This window comes from Rhinolophus ferrumequinum, chromosome 16, assembly GCF_004115265.2.
Source record: "Rhinolophus ferrumequinum isolate MPI-CBG mRhiFer1 chromosome 16, mRhiFer1_v1.p, whole genome shotgun sequence".
NCBI classification, from domain to species: domain Eukaryota; kingdom Metazoa; phylum Chordata; class Mammalia; order Chiroptera; family Rhinolophidae; genus Rhinolophus; species Rhinolophus ferrumequinum.
In genome coordinates this window covers 22,928,528-22,949,633 of record NC_046299.1, presented here as the reverse complement: position 1 = coordinate 22,949,633, position 21,106 = coordinate 22,928,528, and the positions used below count along the sequence as shown (strand labels likewise).

The window sequence follows — 21,106 nt, the reverse complement described above, 5'->3', positions numbered from 1 at the left end:
CCCCAAAATGATCTATAGACTCATCATAATCTTAATCAAAATTCCAGTAGGCTTTTGACAAAAACATATACTAAAATTCGTATGGACCTAAGGACCTAAGACAGCCAAATCAACTTTGAAATTGAACCTCAAAGTTGAAGCACTCACATTACCTGACTTCATTTTATTATAAAGCTACAGTAATCAAGTCAGGGTTATTTGTGAAAGCATAGACACAAATATCAACAGAAGAGAATATAAGGTCCAGAAATACACCTACATATGTACGGCCAACTGATTTTTTGACAAATTAATTGCCAAAGCAATTCAATGGAGAAAGATAGTGGCGCTGAAACAAGTAGACATCCATATACAAAATATGAACCTCAATCCAAACCAAGCAGCATATAGAGAAATTAACTTGAAATGAATCTTAGACCTAAATGCAAGGTGCTAACACTATAAAACTTCTACAAGGGGGGCGGCCAGATGGCTCAGTCAGTTAGAGCTCGAGCTCTCAACAATGAGGTTGCCAGTTCAATTGCCGCATGGGATGGTGGGCTGCGCCCCCTGCAACTAAAGATTGAAAACAGTGACTGGACTTGGAGCTGAGCTGTGTCCTCCACAACTAGATTGCAGGACAACAACTTGGAGCTGATGGGCCCAGGAGAAACACACTGTTCCCCAATATTCCCAAATAAAATTTAAAAACAAACAAACAAAAAACTTCTAGATGATAAGAAATAATAATTTTATCCTTGTGTTAGAGAAAGATTTCTGGATACTACATAAAAAGCATAAACCATAAAATATAAAATTAATAAACTTTATTTATCAGAATTAAAAACACCGGGCCAGCCCGGTGGCTCAGGTGGTTGGAACATCATGCTCCTAACGCCGAGGTTGCCAGTTCGATTCCCACATGGGTGAGTAAGCTGCACCCTCTACAGCTAAGATTGTGAACAATGGCTCTCCCTGGAGCCCTGGAGCTGGGCTGACGTAAGCAGCCAGAGGTCGGCGTGAGCTGCCGTGGGCTGCCATGAGCTGCTGTGCTGCCTGTGTGCTTCCAGGAGCGGCCAGTGGCCAGCATGAGTGGCCGGTGGCCAGCATGAGTGGCCGGCAGCCAGCGTGAGTGGTCGGCAGCCAGTGTGAGTGGCCGGCAGCCCGCGTGAGCTGCTGTGAGTGGCCAACCAATGACCGGCGACCGACTGCCTCAGCCGGGGGAGGAGCGCAAGGCTCATAATACCAGCATGGGCCAGGGAGCTGTGTCCTACACAACTAGACTGAGAAACAACGGCTTGAACTGGAGTTGGTGGGGAGGGAGACAGAAGGGGGAAAAAAAATTAAAAGCATCTTCAAAAGACATTGTTAAGAAAATGAAACTACAGGCAGGCCTGGTGGTTCAGGTGGTTGGAGCTCCATGCTCCTAACTCCGAAGGCTGCTGGTTCAATTCCCACATGGGCCAGCGGGCTTTCAACCACAAGGTTGCCGGTTCAACTCCTCGAGTAATGCAAGGGATGGTGGGCTCTGCCCCTTGCAACTAAGATTGAACATGGCACCTTGAGCTGAGCTGCCGCTGAGCTCCCGGATGGCTCAGTTGGTTGGAGCACGTCTTCTCAACCACAAGGTTGCCAGTTCGACTCCCTCCAAGGGATGGTGGGCTGCGCCCTCTGCAACTAACAACGGCAACTAGACCTGGAACTGAGCTGCACCCTCCACAACTAAGACTGAAAGGACAATAACTTGAAGCTGAACGGCACCCTCCACAACTAAGATTGAAAGGACAACAACTTGACTTGGAAAAAAGGCCTAGAAGTGCACACTGTTCCCCAATAAAGTCCTGTTCCCCCTCCCCAATAAAATCTTAAAAAAAAAAAAGAAAGAAAATGAAAATACAAGCTACAATGTGGGAGAAAATATTCACAGAACACATATCTGATAAAGGACTAGTGTGCAAAAAGAAATCTTACATCTCAAAAATAAGAAAACAGGGGCGGCCGGATGGCTCAGTAGGTTAGAGTGCGAGCTCTTAACAACAAGGTTGCTGGTTCAATTCCCGCATGGGATGGTGGGTTGCGCCCCCTGCAACTAAGATTGAAAACGGCAACTGGACTTGGAGCTGAGCTGTGCCCTCCACAACTAAATTGAAGGACAACAACTGATGGGTCCTGGAAAAACACACTGTTCCCCAATATTCCCCAATAAAAACTAATAAAGAAAGAAAGAAAGAAAGAAAACGTACAACCCAGTTCTCCTTACAGAAGAATTCTAAATAATTTATATAGATACTCTGACCTCAAGGAGGTGAAGCTTAACCTCCCCACCTCCACCCCCAATACCAACTTCAGTGTTGGCTGCATTTAGTGACTTGCTTCCAAAGAATAAAGTATGGAAACAGAGGAAAAAAACAATTCTGCAGAGGAGAAACGCTGCGAACTCTACCTTAACCAAGTGATCAAGGTTAACATCACCAGTGAGTGGTAAGTCATGTTGATAACACATACCCTTGATGTGATAAAAAGGCCACTCTAACTCTGTGGCATTCTTCCCCAACACCCATAACCCCAATCCAACCATGTGTAAATCATGAGACAAACCCCAAATTGAGGAAGATTCTCCTCAAAACTGACAGGGTCATGAAAAACTAAGAAACTGTCAGACAAGAAGAGACTAAGGAAACATTACGACTAAATGTAATATGGCAACATAGATGGAATCCTGGAATACAAATATGACATTAGAGACAAAATTAGTAGACTCCAAATAAAGTCTAGGGTAGAGTTTAGGGTTTTTTAATTATTATTGTGGTAAAAAACACGTATTATAAAATTTACCATCTTAACCATTTTTAAGTATACGTCAATAGTGTTAAGTATACTTACACTGTTGTGAAACAGGTCTCCAGAATCTTTTTATCTTGCTGAACTGAAGCTCTACATCTATCAAAAACCCCTTCAGCGCCTACCTCCTACCCCCCATAACCACCATTCCACTTTCCATGTCTATGAATTTGACTACTTTAGATACTTTATGTAAGTAGAATCATATTGTCCTTTTGTGACTGGTTTATTTCATTTAGCAATTTCTCAACATTCATCCACATTGTAGTATGTAACAGGATTGTCTACCTTTTTAAGGCTGCATAGTATTCCACTTTATTTATCCATTCATCCACTAATAAATATTTGGGTTACTTCCATCTCTTGGCTATTCTGAGTACTACAGATATAAACATGAGTATGCAGGATTTTTTTTAATGGGCATAAAATCTGAACAAACACTTCACCAAAGGAGATTTATGGATGGCAAATAAGAACAGGAAAAGATATTCAACATCATTATTCATCAGGGAAATGCAACTTAAAACCAGAACGAGATATTGCTACCCACCTATAAGAAGCCAAAAAAAAAAAAAAAAAAAACACCTGCTGGCTAGGATATGGAGCAACTACAACTCTTGCATATTGCTGAAGGAAATGCAAAATAGTACACCCACTTTGGAAAACAGTTGGTAGTTTCTTACAAAGTTAAACATATACTTACCAAATATCCAAAAATCCCATTCATAGGTATGTAACCAAGTGAAATGAAAACTTGTGTTCACGAAAAACCCTGGACAAGAATGTTTATAGGGGCTTTATTTATAATCACTAAAAACTGGAAACCTCCCAAATATCCTTCAACTGATAAATAATAATCTAAGCTGGCATATTCCTACAATGGAATATTATTCCAAAGCAAAAAGGAATGAACTACTGATGATTGACACGGATGAATCTCAAATGAATACTAAGGAAAAGAAGCCAGATTCAAAAGACTATATGATCCCATCTATATCTAACTACTGTATCTATCTATATATTTTGTGTGTGTGTAATTTTTTTTTTTTTTTTTTTAAGAAAAGACCAAATTGTGTGGACAGGGAACAAATCAGTGGTTGCTAGGGGTGATGGTAGGTGAAGAGTTGACCTCACAGGAGCACAAGAGAAATTTTGGGGATAATGAAACTTGTATATCTTGCATTTTTATGATATTAGGTTGGTGCAAAAGTAATTACGGTTTTTGTAATTGTTTTTAACCTTTTAAACTGCAATTACTTTTGCACCAACCTAATAATTACACTTCTATATGCATTTGTCAAAACTCAGAACTATACATTAAAAAGTGAATTTTACTATATACGAAAATTATACCTCAAAAAACTTGATTTGAAAAAATGTTTTTTCCACCAGAAGTTTCATCACAGTTTATACAAAATAGAGAGTACTAAAACATGCTATCTCCATTTGTTGTATTTCATTTAGTGAAATTTGTCACTTTCCTATCTGTGTTCTCCTGGTTAACATTTTAATACCCTTGGCAGATTTGACAATTCCCAGATATCTGCTCTTATCTTGTTGCTCTAGCTACAAGGGCTTATTTCATTTGACTGTGTACACAGCCCAGTTACACAGGTATGACAGGCTTCTCCCTCACTCCTTTCCTTTCCTCATTGAAAGACATCTTTATTCATCTATTAATGTATGCAAAGCCTCTAGGGCAGCTCTTCACCCTCAGAAAATTCTACATTCTTGAAAGCCAGGATGTTGGTAAACCAGGTAGATAAGTTACACTGAGCACGCTGGCCAATGGGAAGTCTGCTCTCATGGAAGACTTCCTAGCTCCTAAAAAAAGAGACATGTGTCTTGATGTGACAACTGGAACTTGCTATTCTGAGAGGAGCTGACCTGATGCTAAAGCTGTTACACTGAGAATGAGACAGCAGAGAAAATAGAAAAAAATCTGGGTCCTTGCAAACATTGTTGAGCAACCACTCACACCATTCTGGAACTGTCATTCTTTAGAAGTCTTATAAAGTAAAACAATTTTCCTATTATTTAAAATAGTTTAAGTCTGAGTTTTTTGATATTTGCAGTTGAAAACATCCTACTAATACAAGGCTGTACTCCCACTGCCTCAGACATCATGGCAAAGCTACACATGGCTCTCTTAGAAGTTTTCCTCTCCTGTAAAAAATAAAGTCTATTAGAAAAAAAAAAAATTGTCCTCCTAGACAATCCTTTTCCACTGTTTCCTTCCACTACTTCATAATACAGGAGTCCCAAACAGAAGATGGAGTTTTTACAAATACGCTCAACAAAAGGGATGAAACAAACTAATCCATAGTGACAGAAAGCAGATCAGTGGTTGCCCAGGGATGGGGAGCAAGGGATAGAGGATGTAAGAGGGACATAAAGGGACACAAGGAAACTTTTAGGAGTAGATGGATATATTTATTGTCTTCATTGAACATGTACTTATGCCAAAACTTATCAAAAACTGTATATCTCTTTAAATGATTGCAGTTTATTATACATCAATTACACCTCAATACAGCTAATAAGTTGGGGATTTTAATAGACCGTTTTAGTGAGTGGATTTCTGTTTCTGTACAATCTACAGAAATCTTTCCTGACCTTTCAAACTCCAGGTAGGTTTGACTTGATTCCTCACTCAAACTTACAAGGATATATGACCTCTTTCAGAAATAAGTTATGCTCACTACGGCTGCAGGGTGAATTTTCAGTTAGCCAATCACCAAACAGAGTGCAAGAAAGATTTTTATCCAATGCCCACTTCCTCTTGTAAGCTATGCTAAAAATACATAGGTACATTAAAACTCCTTAAAATCCTGTACCTTCTCAAATCACACAATGTTCCTTTGGAATCCAAGCTTTTCATTTGCCGCTGTCAATTCCCACCCACTCTTTCACTCCCATCTCACTACAGTCACTAAATCCACAAGCCTCCTCTCTCTCTCTCTCTCTCTCTCTCTCTCTCTATTTCTCTCTCTCTCTCTCTCTCTAAAACATCAAGAAAGGGCTACAGGGCTGGAGATGAATTCTGACTTCCTGAAGGCAAAAATGTCCACATAGCCCTTCTTAATGCCTGAGAAGAGGAGATTATTATATTTCTGTGCCAAGCAAGGGAACCAAGCAACTAGAGGAGAACTTTCTGTAGTCTTTTCCTCTTATATGCCAAATATCACAGCAGATAGGGTGAGAGGAGGAAGAAGATAAGACAGCTTACCCATGGAATACAGGTTGTCGAAGCTCTGGTGCATGCGGATAATCTCGTAGTAGAGTTCATCGTAGCTGCTGGGGGTGGGCAGGAATGTGTCGCCATATGTGATAAACATGTTAAATAGGTTCACAATCTAAAAGAGAAGCAAAAGTCCATATACCGGTATAGAGGTGTCAGGTGTATGCTATAGCCAGTGCTTACTAGCTTTCAAGAGCTGACTTAAATTTTCAGGCATTTTGTGAGCCAATTGCTAAACAAAGCCATTATTAAAAATTAACTTATATAAACTTACAATAAATTATATTAATATGAAGGTAACAAATACTCAAAACTCATAATTTCCTAATTACTTTCTATCTTTTAGTGTTACCTATGTTCTCGAGAGTTACACCTCTAACATCTGTGTGGAGGGAATATCATATAATGGTGTGTTACTGCTCATCTTTTCGTAACTCTGCATTGAATGATGTCATGTAGATAACTTGAACTGGCCATGGTGGGTGTAGTTTTACCATGGAAATTAGCAAAAGCTACAAATCAGGACTTTTTCCCCAAAAACGTTAAACATTTATGAACACACTGGGTAATACCTGAGAAGACATTCAAGGGACACAATACCCTCCTTCTACCCCAAATAACCAGTCAGATAAGCAGGCATCTATAATGTCCCTCAAAAACCAAGTGCAGCCACGACAGAACCACTCATCTGGCTGGGACACCTCTAGAGGCTTTGCAATGTACCAACAGAGGTACTGCAGTAGCGTCATACAGTCACTTAGACCAGGGCCACAGCTCACTACTCAGACACAGAGATCTGACCTCTACCTGTCCCTGCCAGATAATACACTCTCATGAAAAAAGAAAGAGTCCCAGGTTCGTCAAAGATATGGTGAGATTGGAACACACCACTCTAGAGATTCTGATCCAAAAGGCCTGGTTTCCCCTATGGTTTAGTGGCCAGAACATAGCTCCTATTTCAAACCAACCCATCACTGCCTTACGGTATAGCTTCAGAAAAATAAATATTTTTTTGGTTACTCACCATAAGGGCTAACGTAAAAATGTTGTGTTTGGCCAAAAGTACGGTCTCGTTTGACATAAGGAACTTCAGCAAATTTATCAAGGCTTTAAAAAAACAACAAAAAAGACATCAACAAGCTATTCAAAGCATAATCAATAAAGTTAAATGAAAATAGACTGGCTCTACAGAAATCCAAATAGGGCTAGAATGAGTAAGTCACAGCTACTAAGCACTTTTGAAAAGTAGGTTAGGTGGGTATATTTGAAGAAAGCACTGACCTTCCCAAGCACATGTTGGCTTATCTACTCACAGAAGGTTTTTTAAAAATCTACTTCTTTTTGCCACTTCTTAAATAGCAATTAAGTGCAAAAATATGACTATAAAACAGGTATCTTAGTGTTCCAAATTTACTCCTGCATGGTGATTTCCTTATAATATTTTCTCAATTTACAAGTCAAAATGAGGGTCCTCCTTTCATCCTAGGCTGCTAGCATCTCATGTCACCAAGTTTTAGCTACGTATCTGTTTCAAACATCATTGCGAAGAGGGCTATCTTTCAATTTTAACTGGTCACTAATATGCTAGCTATACTGTAGAACCTACAGCTGGGCTTCAGCTCTAAATGGGAAGAGAGCTCATGAAGAGAAAAAAAGTCCTTAACTGTTCTAACTATTCAAACAAAAGTGCAGTTTGCTCTGTTCTTTTTCAACTGTGACAACATTTACCCAAAAGGTCCTCTTTCTGCCAGGCAGTCCTTAATGAGGGGAGAGACTGCTAAAATCCAAGCAATCTCAGTAAACAGAATGACTGCCAAGTCCCTAGGTTAGCAGTACAGATTTAAGACATTTTGCAAATAAATAGTAAGCATAAAAGAAATTATCAGTTGCCTTATACTTTTTCACCTACGACTTTGAAATGAATCCTGCTTCTGTGCTCATCATGACTACTACCCCTGCGCCTCGCTCCCCTACTTGATGGGAAGCTATAAAGAAGGGGTTCAGCAGATGCCAGCAATCGGTGGTCCTTCTGTCCTCTCCCCCTAAACCCACCTCACTTCCACAGACACAAAAAATGGCTTGACCTCTCCTTTTCTAAGACATATCTGCTTCTTTGTGAGCAAAGAAGTCCATTCTCTCATGCTGTCTGAGCTTTGTGTGAAGTTTACTACTCTTAGAGACGTGGGCTTTGATTTGGAGCAGCAGGGAATAATGAGTAGGAGTAAGACTCTCCGAACACTTGCTGCCTACCACACAACACCCCTCACTCCCAATCCTTTAAAGGCACAGGTACAGTAAAGCAGCAGCAGGCGAGGAAAAGTACAAGAGACTGTCTACATTCTGTTTCTAAAGCCTGAATCTTCCCCTCAAATAGCAAAAAAGCCGTGCTAGGGATGAAAGAGGTATCCTCATTTATGAACTCTTCACCCCTGCCCCAACTCAAGTTCTCTGAGGTTTCATAATAGAAAGGCAGCTGGCCCTTTTGATGTTGTCTGTTAACAAGTCATCTGTTGGACTGGACCAGAGAAAAGCTCCATGGGAGCCCATTCTGGATCACATAACCTGCTTAGCTCCTCCAGGAGCTCAGAGAATGAAGGGATTAGCTAAAATTCATATAAAAATAACCCAGCCCAAACCTCTCTCATTAATGCAGATCACCTTGCTGAGTTATTTAGGGGTTGCCCACTCTACCCCGTAGCCCCAGAGCTTAGACAAGCCCTGTTAATGGATAAATCACCTGACAATCAGAACTTACAAATTCACAGGAGACAAGAGCAAAGGACAGGTAGCACATGTGGCACTCTGCAAAACATAATGGCTGGAGAAAGACAAAGCAGGTTTTGCACACATCCAATCAACAACAGCTTTTGTCCCCAGCACACACAGCACAAAGATGCAACCTCAGCAGAGGTTATGTGGTAATTAAGGGGCACAAAACCTGGAGAAAAGGAAGTGAGAACAATGATTTATTGCTCTTCTGCTGGACTACAGTTAGTCTTGATCAGTGAGATTCAGAGTCAGAAATGACAAAGTGATAAAATATGAGGGAAGGAAGAGAACAATTCTGGCACAAGAAGAGGCAGCCTGTGTCCCAACTGCCAGGGACATCAGCAGAGCCAAATAGTACTGAGAAGGAGAGCCTGGCACGGCAATACTCTTGACAGTCAGTGCCAGGGGGGATGCATTCTGCACCTGGTAATTTAGGTCAGGGCCCCCTCCCCTCAAAAAAAAAAAAAAGTCAGGGTTTTCTCACCTGGAAGTAGCCATCTCTACAGGGAATTTAATAGGCAGCTAAAACGCACAAAGCAACCTTAAAATAGGCCCCCACAAGCCTCTGACATCAGGGCCCACAATTCCTCTCCGAGAGAATGCCGGAAATAGCCCACGAAATAGTGCTTTTCTCCTTCATCACCTCCCTGACTTTGCACTCATTCTATCAACTGTTCACTGTCCTATACGTCACTACACACACGTTGTCTTCTATCCTCTGACCTAATGTGATGAGACTTCTAAGTCTGTGAAGCTTCAACATAGCTGAGTACAGCCTTTTAGAGGTAGAAAGGACCTTAGGTCATTTAATCCAATTTCCTCCTTTTTGGATTAGAAAACACCCCCACCCCCCAACACTCCAACTAGCTAGTGACTAAGCTGGAACTGGAACCTGCTCTCCTTGTGTGGTGTTCTTTCCATCACTCCATTAAGATTAAACAAATAAAGGTGCCAGATGGAGTTAAATGTTAGAGGGAGGGAAGCTGACGTATAAATGGTATGCTCAGACTTGCTGACTCTACCTTTACCAACACATCTCTAGACTCTGGTTTATAACTTTCTCCCCACACTGGCTGCTCCAGGTTATTTTCACGTATTTGATCCCCTTTTTCTCTTGGTCCTCAGCAACTTACTTAATAGAGGACAAGTGTTTAATACCTTGTTATTACCTTTCCACTACTCTCTCAACACCTAAACACTCCCAGTAGCTTTCCTCAGTACAAACCACCTCAGCAGGCCCACTATTTCTACTCGCATCTCTCTTCATTAGCTCTCACCTCTCACCCATCTCTCTCTCCCCTTCCCGTCTCCTCTGTTTCTAGTTCCTCTCCAGTAACTTTAAAAAACAAACAAGCAAATAAAAAACACCACATAACTATTAACTAAAACTATTCCTGTTTCCCTTGCTCAGGGTTACCGCCTTCAAAATATCTACTGAATATGGAATGTAACCAGACGTGGACTTTAGAGGGAGCCAAGACACCCCTTCCTTTACGCAAAATCTGAACTTAAACAAACAGACAAATAAAGGGGGGGGGGTATAAACAATTAATAGCCAGGCTCATTCATAGCTATTATGGTATAGAACTCTGCACAGGGTTTAACTGCAGGCCAAAAAAGAGAACAGCCTCGTTTCAGGGGCAGGTTCAAGGACAGTAGAGAACTGGCACTCAAGACCTCAGTGCCAACACACAGAGCTCACGCTGGCTGGCTCCTGGTTCACCACTCTCCACACACACATTTTTAGAAAGCTGCCCTTGATCCACTTGTCCACTTAGTGCCATCTGGGCACATGACCAGCCAAACTATTCCAAGGACAGTCACAGAAGTGGCAGTACATAGAGGGGAGTTAAGATAACTCTAAAAGACAAGGGGTTGGTTGTATAAACATAGTATTGATAATTAGTCACATGCCTTTAAGAGTTTGGTATTAAGTACAATACATGTAGTCATCGTAAAGATAAGAGAGGCAGGATGTACTTTTTTCTTTTGAATTTAATCCTTTGATTGTGTTTCCAATGTTTAAATAATAGTTTTAAAAAGGAAGCAGGGGAGAAGAGGCTAACACAACCTCTTCCTCACCCAAGGCTTGACCCTGAGACAGAGATTTCCAAGGAGAAGGACCTGTGTTACAGAAACTCAATACTGTGTAAACTGTTTTGCCCATTAGGTGAGCTATGGCTGCTCATCCCCACAAAACAGAACGGAACAACTTATTGCAGAGTATTCTTCTGGATGAGGACAAACTTGGGGAGTGAGACCACCTAGGCCTAAATAGACAATTCTCATTGACCCCCCCAACTCTCCAGGGCCCTAGGAGTGGGCTGTCCCAAAACACCAATGCCAGACAGACATATCACATACAGGAATGCATCGTATCTTCCTGCTGAGTGATAGCAACTACAAGTTAATAACTGCGCCGGAAGCTCACACAGTATTGCAAATATTCCTCTTTTGTACTGCCCCTCCACCTGATACGTTAAGAAGAGACACTTAACTACAGAAATCACCTCCATAAAATTGCATTCAGCTCTTTTCAAAGGCAGAAACACAAGTCATAAATGACGAGAGGTAAAGTTTTATTAAGTGTCTGCTAGATGCTAGGCATTATGTACAACATTAAAGTACATTATTCTCACTGAATCCTCTTACCTATCTATTGAAGTAGGTATTATTGGTCCCAATTTACAGATGACCAAATTGAAATTCAGAAAGGTTAAATAACTTACCCAAAGCCACATAGCTAGTTGGAGCTAAACTGCATTAAGGGTGTTGGGGAGGAAAAATTTTCCTTTACCTTCTAGATTCTTTTTGGCTGGTCTAATAATTAAATTGACACAAGACCGACAGATCAGCAGGAAAAAAAGAATCAAATTTAACTTTGCATGTATGATAACCCCATAGATCTGAGGTTTTAAGAGTGACCAAGCATTTTTGTTTTTCAGATAAATAAACAACTATTTGTGAAGCTCTGACAAAACAAAAGAGTTTTTGCTTGGGGTAGCAAATTAATGAAGAAGTAACAAAGTTTGTTTATACAGCTTTCTCAGCTTTGAATTCCCTATCTCTGGAAATAAAGATTCCTTCTATCCTCCTGGTATAAGGAGGATACCTTCACAGGAGAGATTTATTTCCTGCTTTCAGGGCAACAAAGGCAGATCAGTGTTCTTGCACCTGGTGTTTCTCAAGTAACTTGAATTCAAAATGGAGTTACTTGAGAACTTTATTTTGGGGTGGCCTACCCTGAACCTCGTCAGGCAACATACTGGGAAGAAGGTACATGAACTCTCCCTGCTGAGGTCTATGGAACTGTACTGGTTCCTCCTAAACTTCAATTAAAAACAAAAAAAGAAGAAGAAAAAGAAAACTTGTTGAAGGTGGGGGAGCTAGCTATCTAGAACTAGTATCTATATTTGCTACCCAAAACCGTAACGTTAGTCAGAACTCTTCTCATCAGCCCCTCATACAGCAAAGTGACTGACAAAAAAATCCTCTAAGTTCATCTCCCTTGTAAGCATCTCAAGATGTTACTCCACTGACCTAGGACGCTTTAACCTGCATACTCTCAAAAACAAGACGTTGAAAGCAAGTACTCAAGGAAGTATTTGTACACCCATGTTCATAACAGCATTATTTACAAGAGCCAAAAGATGAAAGCAATACAAGTATCCATCAACAGATGAGTGGATAAACAAAATGTGGTATATACATAAAATGAAATATTATTTGGTCTGAAAAAGGAAGGAAATTCTGACACATGCTATGGATGAACCTTGAACACAGTATGCTAAACGAAGGTCAGTCACAAAAGGACAAATACTGTATGGTTCGAGTTATATGAAGTACCACCTAGACTAGTCAAATTCATAGGGTCAGAGCGGAAAATGGTGGTTGCCAGGGATGGGGAGGGAGGAATGCAGAGTTATTGTTTAATGGGTGAGAGTTTCACTTTGGGAAGATGAAAAAATTCTGGAAATGGAAGGTAGAGATGGTTGCCCAACAACGTGAATATACTTAGTGCCACTGAACTACACACTTAAAAATGGTAAATTGTTTGTGTTTTACCAATTAAAAACAAATAAATAAGAGGGCAAAGTTTTTCCTTCCACAGACACTAGCATGAGCCCACAAACACTTCATCCCAACTTTCTATAACCTTAGCATAACTGATTAGCAGAAATTTACATCATGGCACACAGACCTAAGTACAGGGCCAAACATACAAAGGTGTTTTTTCTTTGATGGGAAAAGAAAAAGAGCTAAATATACTCAATCAATAGAGAGCCAGGGACTCAGGCAGGAATGCAAATTCAAAATGAACCCTGGGGCAGCCTTCAAGACAGCAATATGGCAGTCTTCCGAATAATAATAAAAGCTCACAATCAAAGCTACCAATGCACTGAAGTACCAAAAATATTCTAGGAAATTCTTGGGGATCCTGGGTTTGACTCCTAATCTTTTCCTATCTCTACTAAATTAGGCTCCAGATACCTGGCTCCAAATATACTTAACCTATATCAAGTGAAAAACAGAAGTTATGTCAGTGAAATATATTTGAGGTATTATATTACACATTCAAGACGTTTAAGTTGCAGGGAAGTGGGTGCTTCATACACGTTTCTTCATTGGAAAGGCTTTTCTATCAGCCATTTTGAAAAACTTAAGTTTCTCGGCTCTGTTTCAGGGCACTACAAATTGACTGCAACTGCTGCCTCTCTTGACTATGTACGAATGAACTGTCAGTCTCACACTTAGCTTTGGCTCAAGCTCCTTTCCTTGGGGAGGCCTGTGCATCAAGTATGGCAGCAGTGTACAGAGACTTTTCTGTATACAGACATAGGTGGGATAAAGGAGAGTGCAGGTTCTGGAAAGCTAAGCTAAGAACAGGCACCTTGATGGTTCCAAGAGTCCCAAGAGAATTCCCAGAGGCAGAGGCAGCCAATCTATTTTTCAAATGGGAAGAATTCCACCTGAGAATCCTGACACCTTACGCAGGTCGATCTCTCTCACTGAAGCAACCTTGTTTGCAGAGCTGTTCCTAGCATTAACGTACCCCACATAATGAGGACTTTCCCAGACTTTTTTCTATCCTGCTTTGAATTCAAAGGGAAGGAAGAAGGTAGCATTGTTGCCATGTGAAGAGTAGAATGAATAATGGATATGGGAACTTCTCCAAGACTAAAACCTGTCCCCCACATTGAGGTAAACCAGGTACAGAGCAGAACAAGCCAACCACGGGAAGACACAATTAAGTGGTACCTCAGACCTGCCTCAGAGAAGCAGAGAGGTTTAATTACAAACGCAAGTGAATGACATTTAAATAAGATTAAAAACAGGAAGAAGACAGAGAGCCTCCAACAGAGCACAAATAAATGTCTCAGCAGAATCAGGTCAGAGAGAGCTATCTGTTTGAACAGCTTTTACATGCTATGAAGAGAAAGAGATACAAAGCAAAGGCAAGATTCGGCCAGGCCCTATATTGCGGCCTGGCATGGAACCCACTCCTTAGGGGAAATGGATAATTTCACAGTGACTGATAGGAGAGAAATATTAGCATCTCACTTGCTTAGGAGAGAGGTAGAGGAACTCAAAAGACAGGCTATAAATAGCACTCCTATAACAAGCCAATGCCTCCAAAACCCCAGAGGCACTATAAACTCTAGCCAATTCTAGCATCTCTGGACAAAATCACCAATTACCCAGGGACAGTGCCAGCAATCAGCAGGCTCACTGTCAATGAGCAAAGTGACGCAGGAAGGACTCAGAAATCAACACCTACCAGAAGAATAATTTTAAAATACATTAGGTGGCTTCTCAGAATACAGGCATCTGTCTGGCTGAAACCCAAGCATCTCACTGAAACAAAGGCCAACAAATCAAACAAGAAAATGAAATGGCTTTGGTGCATGCTATGAACCTCTCCAAGTGAACAGAGCACAGAAATCAGTACATCCAGTGGGAGGATTCTGGGAAGACGGCACCAAGAATCTCTCTCCCCACTTAGAGAATAATTGCACTAGCAGAATCTATCTGATTAACTATTTTGGAACTCTGGACTCTGATGAAGGTTTGCAGCTTCCAGAAGACTTGGATAGTTTATTTTGGTAAATTTCAGTCAATTTCAGCTCTTAGCACAGTGAGCAGCTACTCTGCACTACCCCTAGCCATGTGGCAAGCAGCTACGAACTTGTTCCTGCAGCAGCTTGCACACAGCTTGTGGGAGCAAAAAGGAACCTGCCCTTCTAGTATTGAGGATATGTGCTCTGATCGCTGAGAGCTGCTTCTGATCCCAGGGGTTCAAAGAGGTGGGCAGCCATTGTTACTGCACCTCCCCCATTGTTCCAAGCCCCCACCCCATAAGTGACTTTCAGGAGATTTAAAGGGCCAATACCCTTTTTCCCCACTTTCATTTTTCACTTTTCTCCTTTAGGGAACCAAACATTAAAGACTAGGACATTCAAAAACAACTGCATGCATATACAGGGAAAATTAGAAAGTGACTGCGCATGCCCAAGGAAAGGCTCAGAGAGAAGGAAGAAGACAAGTTTACACCTCAGGCTGATCCTGGGCACAAAGACAGCCTACAACAATAAAAATAATAATAACAACAAAATCAGCAAAGGAGAAGGGGAAGAATCTGATTTCTTGAACCTTGAGAACATTATATTAAGTGAAATAAGCCTCATGAAAAACAAATACTGTATTATTCCACTTACAGGGGGTACTTAGAAAGTAGACTGGTGTTTGCCAGGGGCTGTTGGAAGGAGGGAATGGGGAGTTATTAGGTACTAAGTTTTAGTTTTACAAGATGAAAAGAGTTATGGGGAAAGAAAGATGGTGGTGATGGCTGCATAATAATGTGAATGTATTTAATACCATTAAACTGCATACTTAAAAAAAAGTTAAAATGGTAAATTTTATGTTATGTGTATTTTACCACACACAAAAAAAATTCAATACATCAACAGGCTGCAGTGCCTAAGGGCTCCACATGCCTCCAGATGCACTGGGGAAAAAAACAAATCCTTTCTTTAAATGGAAGTTAGGTTCCATCTTACCATTTTCTTGGTGTTGGAGTGTATCTGCTAAAAGGAAAAATAAGGTTCTCAACTATCTCCAATTTCCCATTTACTTGGAACACTGCAATCCTCACAATTACCACCTACCCTCTTCTTTATAATGAAAATGAGCTTTTATGTGAAAGTTCCCATATGGAACTCAGACTCTGGGAAAGGCAGGGTCCCAGAGACCTCATTCCTGAGCAGCTGCCTCTAACTAAGCATGCTCAGGAACCACAGCCTTCTTCCACTTCCAGGACCCTATCCCACCTGCTGATTTTTTCCAATATTGCCCAACTGAGAGAGCCAAAATCACCCTCTGAAAGATCTAATAGTCAATGTATCTGATGGAGCTCCAAGAACTTTACTTTCTGCCAAGATGAGTGAAAACCAGTAACAGACCTGTCTTGCTCACTCAACAGCCAGGGAACGATGATACCTATGAAACCAAATGGTATGTTCCTTTAGAGCTAGGATAGGCACAGCAACAAAAGCACAGCTACTCCTTCCTCTGTCCCTTTTAGCTGACAAGATGCTAACAGGCCTCTGGATAGGACGTGACTTCATGTGCAGAGAAAAGAACACAGATTGCTCACTCTTTCAGGGGTTTTTAGGTGGGAATCTTTTTCTCCCTCTAATAGGCTAATAAACCTGTTAGAAAGTCTTATCTTTTGCTTCTGCCAAGTTTTTGAGGGGATGAGAGGAAGATTCAAAATAGTTAAATTTTAGATTTAGCCAAATGTGGTGATCTAAAGGAAAAAAGAGTTTCTTGGCATTCTTTTTCAGTCCTGGGGCTTTCTATACTGCTGTACAGAATCTTTCATCACAAAATTAAGGAAACAGAGAAATACCTTCTAATGCTCCTATATTAGAACATTCTAACTTTAAGAGAAATTGATTATCCACAGAAGAAAGAAGCCTCCATCTTTTTACACACGGAAGTAAAAGCAGTCTTAGGCACATCAAGCCTAGAATATGCCTTGTAACATAGTGCCTTAAATCAGAAAATTTGGGGAAAAGAGGAAAACCAATTTTAAAAGCAATTTAAAAAACAAAATAGTGGGGCAGCCGGATAGCTCAGTTGGTTAGAGTAGGAGCTCTGAACAGGGTCGCTGGTTCGATTCCCACATGGGCCAGTGAGCTGCGCCCTCCACAACTAGATGGAAGACAACGAGCTGCCACTGAGCTTCTGGAGGGGCAGCTGGATGGCTCAGCTGGTTAGAGTGTGAGTTCTTAACAACAAGGTTGCCAGTTCAATTCGCATGGGATGGTGGGCTGTGCCCCCTGCAACTAAAGATTGAAAATGGTGACTGGACTTGGAGCTGAGCTGCGCCCTCCACAACTGGATGGAAGGACAACAACTTGGAGCTGATGGGCCCTGGAAAGGCACACTGTTCCCCAATATTCCCCAATAAAATTTATTTTTTTTTTTAAATACCAATAGCAGCTGCCAAAATCCCTCTTTCCATCTACTCTAGCTGTTTACTGCTATGTTCTTTCCCACCTGGACGCCCTCTTCAAAACTAAAAGAAGCAATATTGTAGAGTTAGATAAGATGTCACCATTGGAGGAAGCTGAGTGAAGGGTATAAAAACTCTCTGTACTATTTTTGCCACTTCCTGTGAGTCTATAATTATATTAATACAAAACGTTTTAAAAAGAAACTAAACTAAAAGAAGCAAACAATTAAAAGTTCAAAGGATAGTTTCCCAAAATCAGGCGGGGCTGCCAAAGTATCAAAGCTATAACCTAGACAAGAACTGCCAGATAAATCTATGGCTCATGTCATTCTTTCTCTTGAAAATGTTCAGTCGACAACATGTTCAGTATGACAACGACAACAGTATAACAAGCTTCCAACGAAACGCTCACAATTCCCAGTTTCAAAGTGTACCTAAACCATGAAGTCATAGGCTTCTGCCAGTGATGAGAGTGCGGCTGCATCCAGAAAGCTGTGACACTCTGGGTTTTCTATTTTTCCCAGTAGGTATCTGAAAGGTCAGGCCATGTACAATTTCTCTTTTTTACAAAGTTGTGAATGCTTCAGATGCTATTTAGCACAGTGAAGCTGATCAGATTGATTTGGGGGTTTGGGGGCCCTTTCTTCCTGCAGAAAGGCAAATGTTGGCTAGTGATCTGCATCTGATCATAAGCGTCAGGAACTCTAAGTTCTAATCATGACACTGTTAGTGTCTGGTTCCATGATCCTTAGCAAGTTACTTGCCCTTCTATATCTCCACTCCCTTCCCCAATAAATGGTGATAAAAGTAATGACTTATCATCCAGGGATGTGGCAGAGTGAAAGGGTGAGAAGGACTGTGATCCATAGATAAATGTTGAATATAAAATGCCAGTATAAATCTGCCTTTAAATCAACAAATGTTTTTGAACTGCGGAAAGCTACAATATTTAAATGTAGCTGACTCCCCAATACCCCTCCTCCCTTCAGTGGAAGTAAAATAAGCTCACTCTATGACCCTCTGCTCAAGGATTTCCCTCTCCAACAACTATAAGCTTCTGCTCACTCTTTGGTTAATGGCTTAGAAATGATCAGTTTCCATTTTTGCTTGGTTAAAAGCAATCCATGTTATCTGTGGGTAAGGAAGAAAGAGACAAAGGACAGAGAAATTACTCACCACTCTCTTTCACATCAATAACTCAAATTAAAAGGTGATGAAGTCAGCTCAACAGAAACATGACAACAAACATCCTACTGAGCACTTTTATTATTGATGCTGATGGTGGTGGTGGGTGTTGGTTTTGAGCCCCAAACACAACATTGTGCTGCTTTAAGAGAATGTTGATTCATCATTAATAGAAATTCTATATATCCATTCATCCATTTATTTATTCTTTCAAATGTTTTCTGAGCCCCTATCGTAAGCCAAGTGGTGTGCTGGGGATAAAACAATGATTAAAACATAGGCCCTGCCCTCCAGGAACTTTTTAAAGAGGAAACATAGATATTTAAACAAATCATTATACAGACGTATGCAAACATAGCAAAACAATGTGATATGCTAAAATAGAAGCTCCAAGTGCTACAGGAAGACACAGGAAATAAAACATAATGACCAACATGGTCTTCAACCTCAAGAAGTTCAGAGAGACTAATTAAGCTAAAATTCCCAGGGGGAATACTGTATGATCAGTACATACAGAAAAAATGTTTAACCAGATACTAAGATGTTTTCTGAAAACAATTAATTGGGAGTCCATGGAACCTAAAATTAAGACAGGGATTCTTACTTAACATGGGATCACGGATGGGCTTTCAGAAGATCCATGAACTCTCTGAAATTACATGAAATTGTAATATGCACAAATAGACATTTTTCTGGACAAAAAGATTGTATCTTTCATTATATTTTCAAAAGTAAAGAGCTACTTTACTAGGATCTTATCCTAAAACCCAGTTTTCTATCTCTTTCAGAAGAGAGTTTAACACCTAACCTTTTACCCAGAATGGAAGCCTAGAGGTCAGAGAAGAGATTTTGAACTTTCCATAAACTTGGTGAAAAATAGTGATTGCTGAAAGAGGGCAATGAAAGAGACAGGACTTCTTCCTTTCCATATTCTAATTGAAGTCAGCCTAAATATATTTCCCCATGTACTCGGATACCATGGTGACAGGCATCCCATAAAGACAGTGGCAGCAGGGAGTAGATCGGGGCTTATATCTATAAAACTAACAAATGAGGCAGGATTAAATCCTCAGCTAACACAGCTGGCTTCTCGTCCATTAGACCAAGCCTAAGAATTCCATATGGGAATTTGGAAGGGGACCTCTGGCTACCTCCCCAATAAAAAAAGAGCTACTGTTGTCAACAGCACAGGAATAAAAATCACCACTCAAAGTGCAGTGATACGGAACACCCACATTCCAAATGAAAAAAGGCATTTGGACCCTGGCTGACTGCTCCCTAGACACCCAAGGACTTCTGTGTATCTAGTCTAACAATACATGCCTTACAGCCATATTTAGAAATAAAATTCAATTAAAGTTTGCAGCACATGTACGGGCAAGCATCTATATACACGTAAGCACATTTGCCATGATGAGTTTCACATACCTCCCTCAAATCCTAAGTCTGGAAGGCAAAGAAAGAGTGAAAACATGGGCATACCAACATATGAGGGGTAGTACCAGCCAAGGAGTGGGTGGCTCCATCACAGCCACATTTATATTCACTGATTGCAATATTATATATTATTATGGGCTCTGATGCATCAGAAGTAGTGTAGTATTTTGCAGCTTTCCTTAACACCTGCTGCTCTGCATCCCACTGTACACTCCACATAGGAACACATGGAGCCAGCGTTCCAGGAGGGCTCATCCAGTCTATATAGGAAAAGGAGCTAACTTCACCTAACAGCTCTCGCACAAAAGCGTAGGCCTTAGCAAGCAGTTATCCAGACCTCGCTGATGACACTCATATACCCCGCCTCTCAACTTATCAAGGGCCCAAGAATGTCAATGAATCAGGCCTGAGATAGCACATATTACAAACAGAGCTGATATCACAGAAAGTACTCAAAGACATAAAGTCAACTGACCAACACAGAATAGATTCCTGTCTCACAATATCCTAGCCAGAATGGGGAAATGTTAAGAGCCAGAAAAGATAAATATAAAAGATATCTTTAATTAAAAAAAAAAATAATTAACTCTTTAAACAAAAATGATGGCAAAGCATTGTGGGGTTTATAACCCACGTAGAAGTAAAATGTTCGATAACAATAGCACAAACGACAGGATACCAGGTGGATGCAGGAGACCACTGGGAAGTCCTGAGCCCCAGAGACAGACCAGAGTGAACAAACAGTAGGAGGCCATGTGGAAAAGGCAATGGAACAGGACAGTGAGGAAGAGGGCAACAGATGATGAGAATGGGAGGAAAGCCAGAGAAATCCCAGGGGCCACGGACGAGATGGCTAGGACAGAAAGGAAAGAAAATAGAATAAAAGAGAATCAAAAGCAGGCAGAAACAACTACTACCACCAATACCTCAGTACTACAATGTGTAACTTCCTCCCAGTTAAGAGACAAACCATTTGTGCTTGTTATACGTCCTACAGCTTTACCAACATCCACAGATTTGTGTCATTTTTGTGTTTCCGCTTCATTCTAAATTTTTAGAGCCCAACAATCATATAACTATTTATAGGCAATTATAGCAGTCCTTTATATTAAAAAGAATTGTTCCTAAGAAATTCT

General features: G+C 40.7%; 1 protein-coding gene across 3 annotated transcripts in view; it reads right to left on the bottom strand.

Annotated features, from left to right (window-relative positions):
• The window catches only part of ARMH3 (armadillo like helical domain containing 3), a 150,101-nt gene that overhangs the window by 74,254 nt on the left and 54,741 nt on the right, over nt 1–21,106 (bottom strand). For all 3 annotated transcript variants that reach the window (XR_004425337.1, XM_033130949.1, XM_033130950.1), the window contains 2 exons: nt 7,086–7,168; nt 6,050–6,176 (listed from right to left, as the gene is read on the bottom strand). Coding sequence is in view for 2 of the 3 variants with exons in the window: in XM_033130949.1 (XP_032986840.1) it covers nt 6,050–6,176; nt 7,086–7,168 (210 nt within the window). In the remaining variant the exon portion in view is untranslated. The remainder of the gene's footprint in view (nt 1–6,049; nt 6,177–7,085; nt 7,169–21,106) is intronic.